This window comes from Trachurus trachurus (assembly GCF_905171665.1).
Source record: "Trachurus trachurus genome assembly, chromosome: 3".
Lineage (NCBI taxonomy): Eukaryota > Metazoa > Chordata > Actinopteri > Carangiformes > Carangidae > Trachurus > Trachurus trachurus.
This window is the reverse complement of record NC_139893.1, coordinates 26,466,306-26,481,280: the sequence shown is the minus strand read 5'-3', so window position 1 is coordinate 26,481,280 and position 14,975 is coordinate 26,466,306. Positions and strand designations below refer to the sequence as shown.

General features: G+C 42.2%; 1 protein-coding gene across 1 annotated transcript; it reads left to right on the top strand.

Annotated features, from left to right (window-relative positions):
* Positions 1-190: 190 nt before the first annotated feature.
* On the top strand, positions 191-14,456 carry vps35 (VPS35 retromer complex component). The gene is made up of 17 exons (XM_083999577.1): positions 191-286; positions 1,472-1,570; positions 2,330-2,426; positions 3,826-3,949; positions 4,691-4,873; positions 5,662-5,881; positions 6,378-6,461; positions 8,202-8,311; positions 8,648-8,744; positions 9,190-9,338; positions 9,708-9,915; positions 10,673-10,828; positions 11,116-11,238; positions 11,329-11,508; positions 12,088-12,327; positions 12,433-12,576; positions 12,909-14,456. The coding sequence occupies exons 1-17, from the start codon at positions 284-286 to the stop codon at positions 13,086-13,088; spliced, it is 2,397 nt and encodes a 798-aa protein (XP_083855703.1). The 5' UTR covers positions 191-283; the 3' UTR covers positions 13,089-14,456.
* The last annotated feature ends 519 nt before the right edge of the window (positions 14,457-14,975 follow it).

Sequence of the window (14,975 nt, the reverse complement as noted above, 5' to 3'; positions counted from 1 at the left end):
CCGTGTGTTCTGGTGCTTGTGTTGTGACATTTGGAGCCGCTGTCCTCCGCTCTCTCATCTCCACTGTACGTCCTTATTAGTTGAATAAAGGTGAAAACACTTCACGTCTACCAGGATGTTGACGGTGTCCAAGTGGCCGACATCCCGCAGCTGATCACGGGTCACTCGCTGGCCACGCCTGTCCCGCGGAGTGGGGGTATCCGAGCGGACCGTGAACGCACCGTTAATGTGAGTCACATGACAGTCCAGCCGCTCCGACGGATCTGATACACATCTGATCATCATGGTGAGCCTTTCTATAACTACATGGTTTTCTCTGTTTATCAGCGTGTGTCCTTCAGGTACCCGTGCGTGCTCGGCTTTGCTCGGTGCAACGATAGAAACCTGCGGTGTGTTAAACCGACCCAGGACTAGGTTGTGTGTGTCTGTCTATGTGTGTGTGTATGTATGTGTGTCTGCTGTGGCCTAACGTCTGACAGCGGTTAGCAGAGCTAGCTACGTGTCTCAGCTACACCTCCATTTTATCAACCTTATTTCTACGGGGTTTATCCACTATACCCAACAAATGTAATAATAATATCTGTGCTGGACTACATTAAGCTTCAAGTAGCCGACAGACTCTGAGATATCCGGGACAACACAGGTGACAGCTGCTAACGCTAGCTGTTGTTTAGCACACTCTTCCGCTTTGCTGTGTCATTTTTTTTTTTACTGTCGCGAAATGTCAACGACCTGGGCTCGTTTCAGCTTAACAAAGTGAAATTGTGTGTGGTTAACACAACATCTTAAAAGGCCAGATGACACACGTTTGGTCATGTTTTCGTACATGTACGTAAACGAGTCGGTGTAGCCCCGACGTGTCTGTGCTAACCGCGGACACCAGGAGTTGGGCTGCCCGGTTCAGGGGACTTATTCTGGGCTGCCTGGGCTCTGTTTATGTTTTACACAGCATATGTCACTGTCAGCTCCTGCAGGTGAAGGTGGAACAAGGGACACATGCATTAGCATTGTCATGTACCACAAGTCTTCCCCGTATTAAGTTTGCACAAGGCATAATCTGAAGCAATTTCTAATTCTCCATGAAAAGTGCAAGATAAAACCCTACCATTTTGTTGTTTGTAAGTCAGGCCAGTTAAGTAGACAGAGCAAAGTCAACTGCCGATACAGCAATTTATAAGATAAGATCATTTGGTAATAAGAGCCCTCAGTGTCCCCACAGCGGGGAATCCTCAGCATTATAGCAAAGTGAACTGTGCAAGAAAAGGAAACTGACAAAAGTCTAAAGCGATAATATACGGTACATCTAAAAACAGAAGTATAAATCAAGAAAATACACAATGCACAGTAATGATATTTACAAGATAGGCAGAAGAAAGCAGCTTTATTTCATCACATTGAGAAGCTGTCTGATGACTTCTTCCTTGCATCAAGCAAAGATTCATTAAACTTTGTTCCTTTTCTCTGACTGCAGCCGACCACACAGCAGTCTCCCCAGGATGAACAGGAGAAGCTTCTTGATGAAGCTGTGCAGGCCGTCAAGGTCCAGTCTTTCCAGATGAAGAGATGCCTGGTAGGAGGACATCTGTTTGTTGTGTTAATTTGCTGAGGGCAAACTGCTGGATTTTTTTCAGCACACAATTTCAATATCATGAGTTGGTTTTCCATAGAGAGGTGAATTTCTCGTCATGTGTTAAGGAGGTATATTATTATCTTAACCCAGCAAATGTATATGGAAGTCATTTAACCCAATAGGAAAATCAGAGCAGGTCAGCCAGCTGTGGATGTTTGGTTAGATAATTTTTAGCTGGTTCTGGACAAGAGATGGACAATCTCCAAGAAATAAAAGAAAAATTATTCTGGAAGATGTCACGATGAGTCATAATTGTCGTGTTGATTGTCATTTTACATGCAATTTTCATGGAAAAATATGTGAAAAATTGTAAGAGTATACATACATCCCTTGCTTGGTGTGCTGGGCTAAGGGGGAAGCTTCAGAAGAAAAAGGAAACAGCCCGCACAACCTCGTTATGCTCCAAATATTTTTACTGACATGGAAAAATATGTGAAAATGACAATGTGATTCTCACGCTCTTACATCTTGACAATATGATCTGTGTGATTTATAATGGAATAGTGTGACACATTTGTCATTAATATTTAAATGAAGGCTCAGAGATGAGGATGTGCATTTAAGCCAGTTTGTAACTTGTTAGATATGTGACATAATAGGTATAACGTTTTTTTTTTCTTTAATTTCTGTAAATACTAAAATGCTTTGGTTGTAAAGGTTAAGAGTGGTCATAGTGTGGCTGTGTCGTGTGGTCTGCAGGACAAGAACAAGCTGATGGATGCTCTGAAGCATGCCTCTAACATGCTGGGTGAGCTGAGGACCTCCATGCTTTCTCCAAAGAGCTACTATGAGCTCTGTATCCTTTACAGCTGTATATTAGGCTGTGTGGGAATTACACTCTCTTGCAACTGACATTTCTGTTAAGTTTTGTATTGAATGTGATCTTTTGTCTTAACGGCTATGCAGGACTTTCTCGAGACATATTAAACACCAAGTTTGATGAACAATCTGGCCCTGCATCAAATAAAAAGCAGCTTATGTCAGTTACATTTCAGGAAGTCACTCAGTTTGTCACTCCTCCACATTGCTCTGCTGTTGCCCATGTGAGCACCATGTGAGTCTCCCAGCAGCTCTGTGGAGGACCCGACTGGTGCCTGCTCTGAAACAACATGGCTCCATGAAAGGAGGGTGGAAGCTTTATCCAACTTCCGCATCAAATGTTTGATTTGTTAGCGACTGGCCGCTGCATGGGCCGAGGATCTGCTCCCTCCCATTAGGCAGGACAGTCCAGGTTCCCAAAACTAGTTTCTGTTAAAAACAAAAAGCCTCTGCATGTCCTCACCGTCCAGCGTCCACCTCTTTCCCATCCTAGCCTCATAATGGGTCATTCACAAAAGATGACGTAATCTTTGTCAGTTGCTTCCACCTTATTAATCTCACTCTTTAAGAAATTTGGCACATGTGCACAAGCCTCATTTCCAAACTGAAAATTAGCCATAAATGGACGAAGAAGACTGTATCTTGATCAAATGGTTTTGATTAAAAACACTGTGAATCCACCACCAGTGAACAGACACAGAAAATGAGAAAAGAATTACTGATTGGCTCTCTCAGACAAAAACCAAAAATAATAAAATCCAAACTAAAACAAACTATAAAAACAACAGTTGATAAAAGGCTTTGGGATACAAGTGAGTCTGTAGAGAGATTTAAAAGGAGATACAGAGTTAAACCTGCCAGAGAGCTGCAGATTTGCACTTTGAATCCACTGCAATCTATAGATGTTTCATCTGCCGAGCTGTTAGCAGAATAAAGTGCACTGCAATCATCCCCTCTTGAAGAAGTAAAAGCCTGTGTGGCCTTTGTGAAATCCGCAAATGAACAGAATGATCTAACTTTAGCCAGCTGCCTCAGCTGAGCGAGGCGGTGTTGGACCAAACGTTGTTACACCAGATCCCCAGAGTAGAGCAGAGATTATTAATATTGCTCGTGCTGGGGCCTCGTGTTGTGAGTGGACCAGATATGCTGTTGCCTCTTGTTATTTGGTCCTCGTCAAATTTCTGTCCTGACACTTTTGTATCAGTGAAGCCAGTTAGCAGCTGTACATTTTTGTAATTACACGATTGTCCTGAGGCATACTGTCCCTGAAAGCAAGATGGACTGAGAGACTGAAGTTGATACACTATGGGCAGTCATTGTTGCCTGTGGATACGTTGTAGTGGGTTTGCACTGTGGTCCCTAACAGTCTTTCTCAGACATGGCCATCTCTGATGAACTCCACTACCTGGAGGTTTATCTGACTGATGAGTTCGCTAAAGGACGAAAGGTGGCAGATCTGTATGAGCTGGTCCAGTACGCAGGGAACATCATCCCCAGACTGTGAGTATCACATTAACGCTGCTTCCATCACATATTCAGACTCTTATTTGAAATGAAACGAAGAAAAGTTTTTCTGTCACTGATCAACACATTTTATTTGAACACACACTGCCGACTGTGTGTTCGTCATTCGTTATCAGGGTTCAGTTAAGACTTTCATTTACTTTAGTGGGGACTGGTGATTATTAGCAGGCACCAGTGGTTTCTGCTGACTTATCAGTGATGTGGCTGTCTACCTTGATGCTGTATGCTTTGACTTTGAAAACAAACTAAAATCACACAATCGAGCTGGTAAAGCACTTGTTCAAAAACATAATTATAATAAATACAATATTTTAGGGACAATATATTATTGGCTGTGTATTTTAATTTGCATCAAGATTCAAGAAATTGATGAAAATTTCCTGTGATGTTAGCGATTAAAACATTGGATGGATGGATAGATAGATAGATGGAAGTTAGGCTACAGACAAATGTTGGCTGGCGATTTTTTTTTTTTAAGTATATTTTTGGGCTTTTTGTGCCTTGTATTAGATAGTGCAGTTGAGAGCGACAGGGAATGGGAAGGCAGTGAGAGGGGGAACGACACACAGGAAAGGGCCGCCCGATGTGGGATTCGAACTGGGGCTGCCTGCAGTGAGGACTGTAGCCTCTACACATGGGGCACCTGCTCAACCTACTGCTATTTTTTAGGAATAGCTCATCAGATTGAAACTCTTCGCTCTGCCCTTCTCTCCCCAGCTACCTGTTAATCACAGTGGGCGTGGTCTACGTCCGCTCCTTCCCTCAGTCTCGTAAGGACATTCTCAAGGACCTGGTGGAGATGTGCCGTGGGGTCCAGCACCCACTCCGGGGCCTCTTCCTCAGAAACTACCTGTTGCAGTGCACCCGCAACATACTGCCGGATGATGGAGAGCAGCAGGAGTAAGCAATATATAAATATATATGTAAACTGAGACTTCATTTGTTAATCTCCTGAGGGTTTAGGGAATGATTTCCTAGAGCGGGCGTTACAAAACCTTTCAGCCCAAGACTCCCAAAACTGGAAGTGACTTAAACTTTTTTTTTTTTTTTTTAAATGTGCGCACAGGGCACACACACTAATAAGCATTTCCAAACACGGGCATGACGTCAACACAAAAGAACTGAACAGCCTTATTACAAAGATATAATTATGAATATAGCAATTTACTATAAGATAAAAGCAGAATACCTCAGTCAAAGTAATATCCATGTAACTTATGGGTGAACATATGTTGCTATCATGTGCAAACTTAATTTTGACACATTACTTTCATTTCAATGTTAGCAGAAGCATATCCCAGTTAAAGTAATATCCATGAACAAGTAACAACTGTAAGTAGTAGACATGTCTACATTGTTGCTGTGAAAATGTACATTTTGGGAATTACGATGTTTCAGCAACGTTAATCTCACCTAAGGAGATCCTTGACATTTAGATGCGATCTGTAAGTGTAGATGTGAGAAGGAAAGTTTATTTGCATGGGTTTTTTTTTTTTTTAGATTTTAACTGCTACTTTTCATCTTTTCATTTTTGAATTTTATTTGATTTCTGGAAATCATCACGTGACCCTGAACCTCACTTTGGGAACCGCTGCCCTAGAGCACGACTCCTACGCTCTGTCTCCAGGGCGGCATACTTCAGGTCTTTAACACGTCCATGTTCTAAACTCGAGGTCTTTCCTCCACAGGGGAACAGAGGAGATGACCGGCGACATCAATGACTCCATCGACTTCGTCCTGCTGAACTTTGCGGAAATGAACAAATTATGGGTTCGAATGCAGCATCAGGGTCACAGCCGAGACAGAGAGAAGAGGGAGAAGGAACGACAAGAGCTCAGGATCTTGGTCGGCACCAACCTGGTGCGCCTCAGCCAGCTGGAAGGCGTCAATGTCGACAAGTACAAACAGGTCTGTATAACAGGTCATCAGCCAGTTTGGATGGTGAAAACAATTGAAATGGGAACAAAGTGAGATCTAAATCAAACAAGGAGTTGCTGAGACATCATATCATCAAAATAAGTATTATGTAATGTAATTTATTCAGAAATCAGTGTACTCCATTAAGTCTGCTTTTAAAAATGCTCCTTTACTTGCCGGTGAAGGTGACGAAGATTTTTGTAGGTGATCATCTGGATGAAAATGAATGGGAATAGTGTAGTTTTCACTAGTGGGAAGAGTTGTGTGACATGTGGACATGCGATGGAAGAGTTCCACTTCCTTTGGAAAACATTGGAAATTAGTTTAAAGAAGCTAAAATATGCTATGTTGCTTTCTAGGCTGTTGCTTTTCCTTCTTTATGGTCCCATATTTTGACATGCATCTGAGCACATAACGCACAGTCTGTGTGGGTAATTAGAAATCTGTCTGATAAAACAGTTTTCCCTCTGTTTGTTTCCCTCCACAGATCGTTCTTTCTGGAGTGCTGGAGCAGGTTGTGAACTGCAGAGACTCGCTGGCTCAGGAGTATCTCATGGAGTGCATCATTCAGGTAGATACATGGGAATGAATTGATTCAATCTGTGTTAGTGCAGCCACTGACCTGATTTAACTGATTATTGTAACTGGTCGACACATGGACGTGACTGAAGATCAAAAAAAGTCTCTTTGTTAAAGTGGCACCTCAAAGATTTTCACTTAGATACATGTCAGTATTAAGCGAGGTAACACAACCGTTGAGCCTACGCTGAAGGTATTGCAATATAATATATTTAGAGTATAAAATGTGCATACACTGCTGTATCAAGTTGATGCTAATGCAAACTGAACAGGACCTAAAATGTTTGAGATTGATTGACTGTTGTGTTTGAGTATATGTTCGGTGTAAATATGACACGTCCAGTGTTTATTGAATGTTTTGATATTTTAGGTTTTGTGTTGTCATGAGGCTTCCATAAAGCAGGAGTTGCTGGCATACTGGTGATACGTGTGTTAGGAAGCACAGTCACTGCCCTCCGTGCTGCATCTGTATACTGTTGTTGGCATAATGGACAGTCTCAACATCACGTCCTGTGTTTACATGATTCTGATACTAAACATGCCCAGTTAATGAAGGTGAAGCCATTTATTGCTAATAACAGCATTGACCAGTTGTGTCAGTGATGTTTTTCTGTGACTGATGACTCTTTGAGCATTTATTAATTTTAAATGAATAGTTGATGTGACCACCCTTTGCCCTTAAAGATGGTGACAAATGTCATGCTCCAGAATAGGGGTGGGAACAGTTCACAAAGTCCTTGGTTTGGTTTATTAACAGTTTTGTCGTCACGGTGGTCAGTTCGGTTTGGTATACCTTGTTGTTTTTAACACCACAGAAATACCATATATCAACATAAAATACATATACACACACACACACTATAATTCAGCGTAAACATAAAAAAAATGTGTGTAGTCATGTAAAAACTAAAAGAATGCGCACACTCCAACTCCTTCAACACTTTCAGTGTTTCACTTTCAGCGTTCTTGTTGCAAAGTTTGCGCTCTTTGTTTGAACATCTTCCTCCGGTGCGTTATCATGTTTTGATTCAAGCTACGTTTATACTAACAGCCTGTTAAAGGTGAGAATGTTGCGCAATAACTCCGCCTCGCCGTTCTTTTTAAAACTTTTTGAACATGGGATGGATGGGGGGCGTTGTTGTTCAGCTCTCAGCAGCGGAGGAGGAGGAGGAAGCCACAGAGCCGGATCGACGACTGTGTTAAAGGAAGAGCCGGCATGTAAACAAGTAAAGCCGGCATGATGAGGGGTCGTCCTGAATAGTGTTATAGCAGGATCTCTGTTTAACACGGGCTTCAGAGTGCACGGAGGGGACGGGCTGTTCGCAGACAGGTCCGTTGTCAATGTGTCTGTGAGAGAGAGAGAGCGGGGCAGGGTCCACATCTGACCGACTGCTACACTGCCTCGCCTCCGTACTGAATGAAAAAGAAAGAAAACGTAGCGCATGCAAATGAACCGAACGACACACACGCTCTGAACCGAGACAGTCGAACTGAATGGTTCAGGGCGTTTTTAATAAACTTTTCCGTCCCTACTACAGAATGAAATTAGGACTATCAGATGTTGCATGATGGTTAAGAATCATCCAAATCTAGAAAACAAAATATCATATATGGGCCACCACCATTCACCATGGTCAGTTCTTGTTTGAATCTTCAGTCTTCATGTTTATGACATGAATAAATAGATCATACAAAGTCTAAGCACCGTTCTACGCTCTTCCTGTGTTGTAAGGTTTTCCCAGACGAGTTCCACCTTCAGACGCTGAACCCTTTCCTGCGTTCCTGTGCTGAGCTTCATCAACACGTCAATGTCAAGAACATCATCATTGCCCTCATTGACAGGTATAGTTTGATTCAGTGTAAATCAACAACGTTAATAGAAATAGAGACCCTGTAAATACCGCTTTGGTTTGTCTACCAATGTTGTCAAAGTTTGCAGAGTCTTAGTTTTAAAACCGTGTCTGCATCATTGTTTCCAAAAGTCTTTATTTCTGCCCATCCAGGCAAACTTCAAAAAACAGGTTCAGCAGTTCAATATTTACAGAAGTGTGTGTTTTAGGTTCTTAAAATCTGTGAAAGCATGGCTGATGGGTAGAAAGTAGAATTATGTGAACTTTTTTTTTTTGTGATTTAGCCTAAACAAAATTCTTATTTTCCAATTTCTACTTGATTTTTCAGACTCGCTCTGTTTGCGCATCGAGAAGACGGCCCTGGTATTCCAGCTGAGATCAAACTGTTTGACATCTTCTCTCAGCAGGTGGCCACCGTCATTCAGGTGGGTTACATTAGGTTTACCTGCTCTGTGGGCATACAAAAGTCATGATTCATGATGGTTTGTCTGTGCAGTTTAGTTTTGTGCAGGTCTTCTGCTGTTTGACATCTGACACTCGGTTTAGAAAAGGGATCTCTAGGATGCTGGCTCGATGGATCCTTTAAGAACAGGGAGTCTGATCAGAGATCCACACCAAGTAAACTACATGAGCAAAAAAGTTGGTTGTCAGCAGCAGCATCGAAGGCTTCGAGCCCGTTTGTAGTTTTTTTCTGAAGTTATCTTTCTCTGGCCCTGTTCTTATATTGACAGAACAATTGATCGCTGAACAGTTTTTAGCGCCACTTCTTACAGACCCGTCGGCCGTTCCTCCTCGGTCCCAGTCAAAGTGTCAAACTAAGGCTGGCCTGGCCATGCTGATGTTCTTACTGTCTGTCTCCACCCCCCTCAGTCTCGCCAGGACATGCCATCCGAGGACGTGGTCTCTCTCCAGGTCTCTCTCATCAATCTGGCTATGAAGTGCTACCCTGACCGCGTCGACTATGTAGACAAGGTCCTGGAGAGCACCGTGGAGATATTCAACAAGCTCAACTTGGAACAGTAAGTCCTGGTACTCCTGACTGACTGGGGTTGAAGGAATAACATTATTGTTATGATGAGATCTTCTAGTGTGATTCAGGAGAATCGGAGTGAGAAATAAGTCAAGACTTGACTGTCATTGAATGTTTTAATTTTCCTTCGGGTGTGCTGTTATAGTTTTTATATTTGCATTGAACCAACATAATAAGGCTGACATGTCTGTTACAACAATACAAACAAGATCAAATTCACACATCAGAGAGGAAGCTCAAACCGAAATGGCGAGAGTGTTGATGTCAGGGCTAGATTCAGTAATCTGAACCATCATGTAGAGTCACAACTCTGACATATACACCTTTGACCTTGACCTCTCTCTCCTCCCTATCGTAGCATAGCGACCAGCAGCGCGGTGTCGAAGGAACTCACCCGGCTGTTGAAGATCCCCGTGGATACCTACAACAACATCCTGACGGTGCTGCAGCTCAAGCACTTCCCTCCACTCTTCGAGTACTTTGACTATGAGTCACGCAAAAGCATGAGCTGCTACGTGCTGAGCAACACGCTGGACTACAACACCACCATTGTGGCACAGGAGCAGGTTGGTTCGGCACAGGGGCGTCATGTACTGGGAACGCTCGCTAAAAAGAATACAGTTACAAATCCTGTAATGATAGAGGCCGCAGTCTGTGGTGCCGTTTCATTGCTTTGTGTCATACAAGCAGGTGTTTCTACAGTTTTGTCTTCTCCATTCATATCAGTGAGTGAAAGCTAAAAAATAAAAGCAGCTCTCTTTATTTTGCAACACAGTTCAAACAAATGAATCGGCGTCGTGAATCAACATCCCTGTAAAACAACTTAACATTACAACAGGATGGCTGCAGGACTGTTATGTTAAACTGTGTTAGTTTTAGCTGGGTGTTCCTAATCAACTGTGTGCAGAGGGAGCAACGCTCCAAGGCAGCAAGTCAATTATTTGTTTCTATTATCTAATGCTGAACCATTATAGGATCATTAATGTTAAGCAGGTAAAACGAAAAGATCAGAGTTAAGTTAAAAGCAGTACTTTTGTTTATTCATCTACAGGTGCAGCTCATATTAGAATAACATGGACAAGTCTATTTTTTGTAATTAAACTCAAAAAGTGAAAGTTTACAGTTAATGAAAATCTAGTGTCTCAAAGAAAATAACTTGAATCTCTATGAAAACTGCACTAGACAAGACCTTAAGGTTAATTCTTGTGTTACCAACTCCTACTTGTCTTACTTGACCTCAGACTGGTTCAGCCAAAAGGGTTAGAAAAAAAGGAAAAGTTAAAAAAAAAAAGTGACTCTTCTCTCTCCCTCTGGTTTCTCTAGGTGGATTCAATCTTGAATTTGGTATCCACGCTGATCCAGGACCAGCCAGACCAGCCAGTCGATGATCCTGACCCCGAGGACTTTGCTGAGGAGCAGAGCCTTGTGGGTCGTTTCATCCACCTGCTCCACTCTGAAGATCCTGATCAGCAGTATCTCGTGGGTCCTTCTCTCAACTCATTTATCCTTTAGATACAGATAAAGCACATTCTATACTGCTGCTGCTACTACTGTACTTAATGTTACTGATGAAGTTATTCTAAAGGTATTTCAATGTAGACTTGAATAACACCGATGGATGTGATGTATGAAAATGCATTCATATCACTGTCCTGTGTTACGTATTAAAAAAAAAAGAAATTTTACAGCCTGATTTTCAAAAATGTTGACAGATCTTAAACCGTCACTGCCTCTGTCATTAATCCACATTTCCAATTTGTGGTCAGATTCTGAACACGGCTCGAAAACACTTTGGTGCCGGTGGAAACCAAAGGATCCGCTACACACTTCCTCCTCTGGTGTTCGCTGCCTACCAGCTGGCCTTCAGATACAAGGAAAACTCCTCGTCGGTGAGCAAACATCGGCTCCCAGCACTCCTCACAAGCTGCATCTTTATTCATTAACTTTTTTTAATCGCCTCAAATTTTTTCTCCTGTCAGGACGACAAGTGGGAAAAGAAGTGTCAGAAGATCTTTTCGTTTGCCCACCAGACCATCAGTGCACTTATCAAGGCCGAGCTCGCAGAGCTGCCTCTTCGTCTCTTCCTGCAGGGGGCGCTAGCTGCAGGAGAGATCGGCTTTGAGAACCATGAGACTGTAGCGTACGAGTTCATGTCACAGGTAGAATAAAAATGTCACTTCCTTGAATTTCATGAGCATTCGCACTGCATCTGCACAAGTATTGAAACCACAGGGCAGATGTGAAGTTAATATAATGATCCCATTGGCCTCCTGCCCTTAATATCTATTTTATATTTATATTAATATCTAGTTAAATGTTTATGGATTAGGGTGAAAGCTACAGGTGCTAGCATTCCTTCAAAGACACATTATTTACAGAATAAGAAATACAATATTCTACTGCACATAGTTCAAAGAAACATAACAGATGAGCCGACTTAATAATGTGAAAGACACGTTCACACATACCCATCGTATCTTCAAAATAATTTATTATGAAATGTGAATTGCATTATCTCCAGAATCAGTTTCAATAAAAGGTTGTTTATGATAACATACATTATTACATTTTCTACAACCTACTGTTCAGCAGAGGTGAGTGATTTGTGGTGGAACTTCTGGAAATGTAGCACGTACAGAAAACAAACTGAGGCCAAAAACTGATTGAAAACAGAAACGACCATGGTGATTTATTTAATTTAAATCGCTTCCCTGTTCCTCTTCTCTTCTCTTCCCCAGGCCTTTTCTCTGTACGAGGATGAGATAAGTGACTCCAAAGCTCAGCTGGCAGCCATCACCCTGATCATCGGCACCTTTGAGCGGATGCGTTGTTTCAGTGAAGAAAACCACGAGCCGCTGAGGACCCAGTGTGCGCTGGCCGCCTCCAAGCTGCTGAAGAAGCCCGATCAGTGCCGAGCCGTCAGCATCTGTGCGCACCTCTTCTGGTCCGGCCGCAGCACCGAAAAGAACGGCGAAGAGGTGTGTTGTCAAATACATGCACAATGCATATACATGTGATAATAGTAATGATGTTTGGACACGTGAACGTTTCACTTCAATGTGTGGTGTGTGATGCATGTTTAGATCCGCGACGGTAAGCGGGTGATGGAGTGTCTAAAGAAAGCCCTGAAGATCGCCAACCAGTGCATGGACCCATCACTGCAAGTCCAGCTTTTCATTGAAATCCTCAACAGATACGTCTGCTTCTACGAGAGGGAAAACGATGCGGTAGGACGCCACACGCATGATATTTCTACACATTTAAACTAACTTTATTTATAACACTGGGATGACACATTAGTTCCTTTTACTGACCATAGAAATAAAGCAAACAGGACGGCATAAATTGGCCAAACACGGACAGTTGAGCTATTAAACTGATTATTAAAAATCCTAGAATTCAACATAAGTGTTTAGATTCTGTTGAGTGAGTTTTTGATATTTAAAATGGTACAGTTTACAGTTTTTTACTTTCAATATTCAGAGCTGCTTATATTTAACGTGATTGCGGCCCAGAGCAGACCACAGTGTAAACTCTATCTTATCTTTCACCCATCCAGGTGACTGTGCAGGTATTAAACCAGCTGATCCAGAAGATCAGAGAAGACCTTCCCAACCTGGAGGCGAGCGAGGAGACGGAGCAGATCAACAAACACTTCCACAACACACTGGAGCATCTTCGCCTGCAGCGAGAGTCCCCCGAGTCCGAGGGCCCTGCCTATGAGGGCCTGGTCCTTTAAAGCTACTGCAGGTCGGAGGGATGTCAAGCCCACCCATAGATGTCTCACTATGTTACCAATATAAAACTACACACACACTCACAAGGACACACAGAGGTGAGGAATAAAAATAAACATCAAGAAATGCTAAAAGAACTCAGTCCTTCATTTTTCTAATCATTATTATTGATTTTTTATTTTTTTGCTCTTTGCATCGTTTCCTCCTCACTGTCCCTCGATAGCAGAACTATTGTCTGCAGCAGGTTGGAGATGTTACATTTTAAGACATGTGTGCCAGCAACAGTGTACTTAGCTTCAATTTGCACTCGTGGCAAGTCTTAGGAATCATTCCTTCATGAGTTCATACTTGACCAATTTAACTTTAACCTGCATCACTTTATTGTCCATAGTAGACTTACTAGCTGTGATAGGTGTACACACACCGAGTCATCCACCCCCCACTCGTTTGCATCCTTCCATGCTGAGAAGTGGATATATAAGCTGAGTGAATATAGTAGTGGCATCGCAGCTGTGAACCTTACGAGCTAGTTTCCAAACTTGAATAATCAACAACCGTCACGATTCAAACAGGTTGGGACCAACCCACACTCGAAACCTGACCACAACAATAATCCATGAAACGATTGTGCGTGCGTCGCATGTTCCTCAGTTCGCATTGCCGTCCCGGCTGGGCTGTGAAGAAAATCACAAATCTAATAATTTATACGTGGGTAAATTGTTATATTTTTCAAAAAGATCCTCTCCCGCTTCTTTTTTTTTTAATAACATCAAAGTTGTCTTTCCATCTCTGTAGACTCCATGTATGTGTTAGTTTATCTCTGGACTTCTCACCAGTGGATCGACACGTTCAGAACTGCAGCATGTGTTTGCATGCGTTAGTGTGCTTGTACCATACGGCCCGGCGTCAACGTCAGTTTACTCTATATACAGTAGATCCCACCAACTAACTACAGTGTCTGATAAATCCTGTTGCTCTTGACGCTGCACTTTCAGATGGAGCTGTTGTGGGTTGGGGGGTGGGTGGGGGGGCTGCAGCGCCTCCCCTGGATTGTAACCCTGACAAGTTGCCATACTATGTAATACTGTACAAGTTTGTCTGTTGTTAGGTTTTGGGATAATCCGCTGCAGCGTCTGACACTGTCTGCTGATCTCTCTCTTTGTTTTCTAGCCATTGTTGATTTGTTGGAGGCGGTGTTCAACGACCCCCCACCCCTTGAATCTGTGTGTGAACCCACTTGTAAATCAGATAAAGAAAAGAAAAGAAAAAAGCAGATTAAATAGCAACTATCATTGTCATTTACTGAAATAAAATTGAAATTAACATTGAATATTTGCATTTTTGTTAATTTTACACACAGCATATGAATATAATAAAAATCTTATCATTATTAATTCAGTGAGTGACTGTCATATATTGTGGTCTTATGTTATTATCTCGTGTGTGTGTTTTTTAATTTTCTAATTACAGCGGCATGACTTAATCTCTGGCCTGTGGATGTAGTGAGTTGTTCACCTACGTGTCACTGTTGCTCAAGTGCATTCTGGGAGAAGAATCAGTTCTTCCTCATTGCAATGATTGATTACTCGAGTTACAAATACGAATTACTTTATTAATCCCCAAAGGGAAATTCATTTCTCTGTCTGCTCATTTGCAGAAGAATTGAAAGCCTGATGTCTGTAGGTACAAAGGATCTTCTATATCTGTCCGTCCTGCAGTGAAGAGAGAGTTATGCTCCTTTTATGCATGTAAATTACCTATCTGTCCCTATTCGTGCAGAGATATTTATTTTGAAGAGCTGCAGTCCCCTTGACGGCTATTCAGTGCTTCATGAATTGAGTAAAGGTGAGAGATTCAAATATCTCCCATCATTCAACTGGTCATTTTAA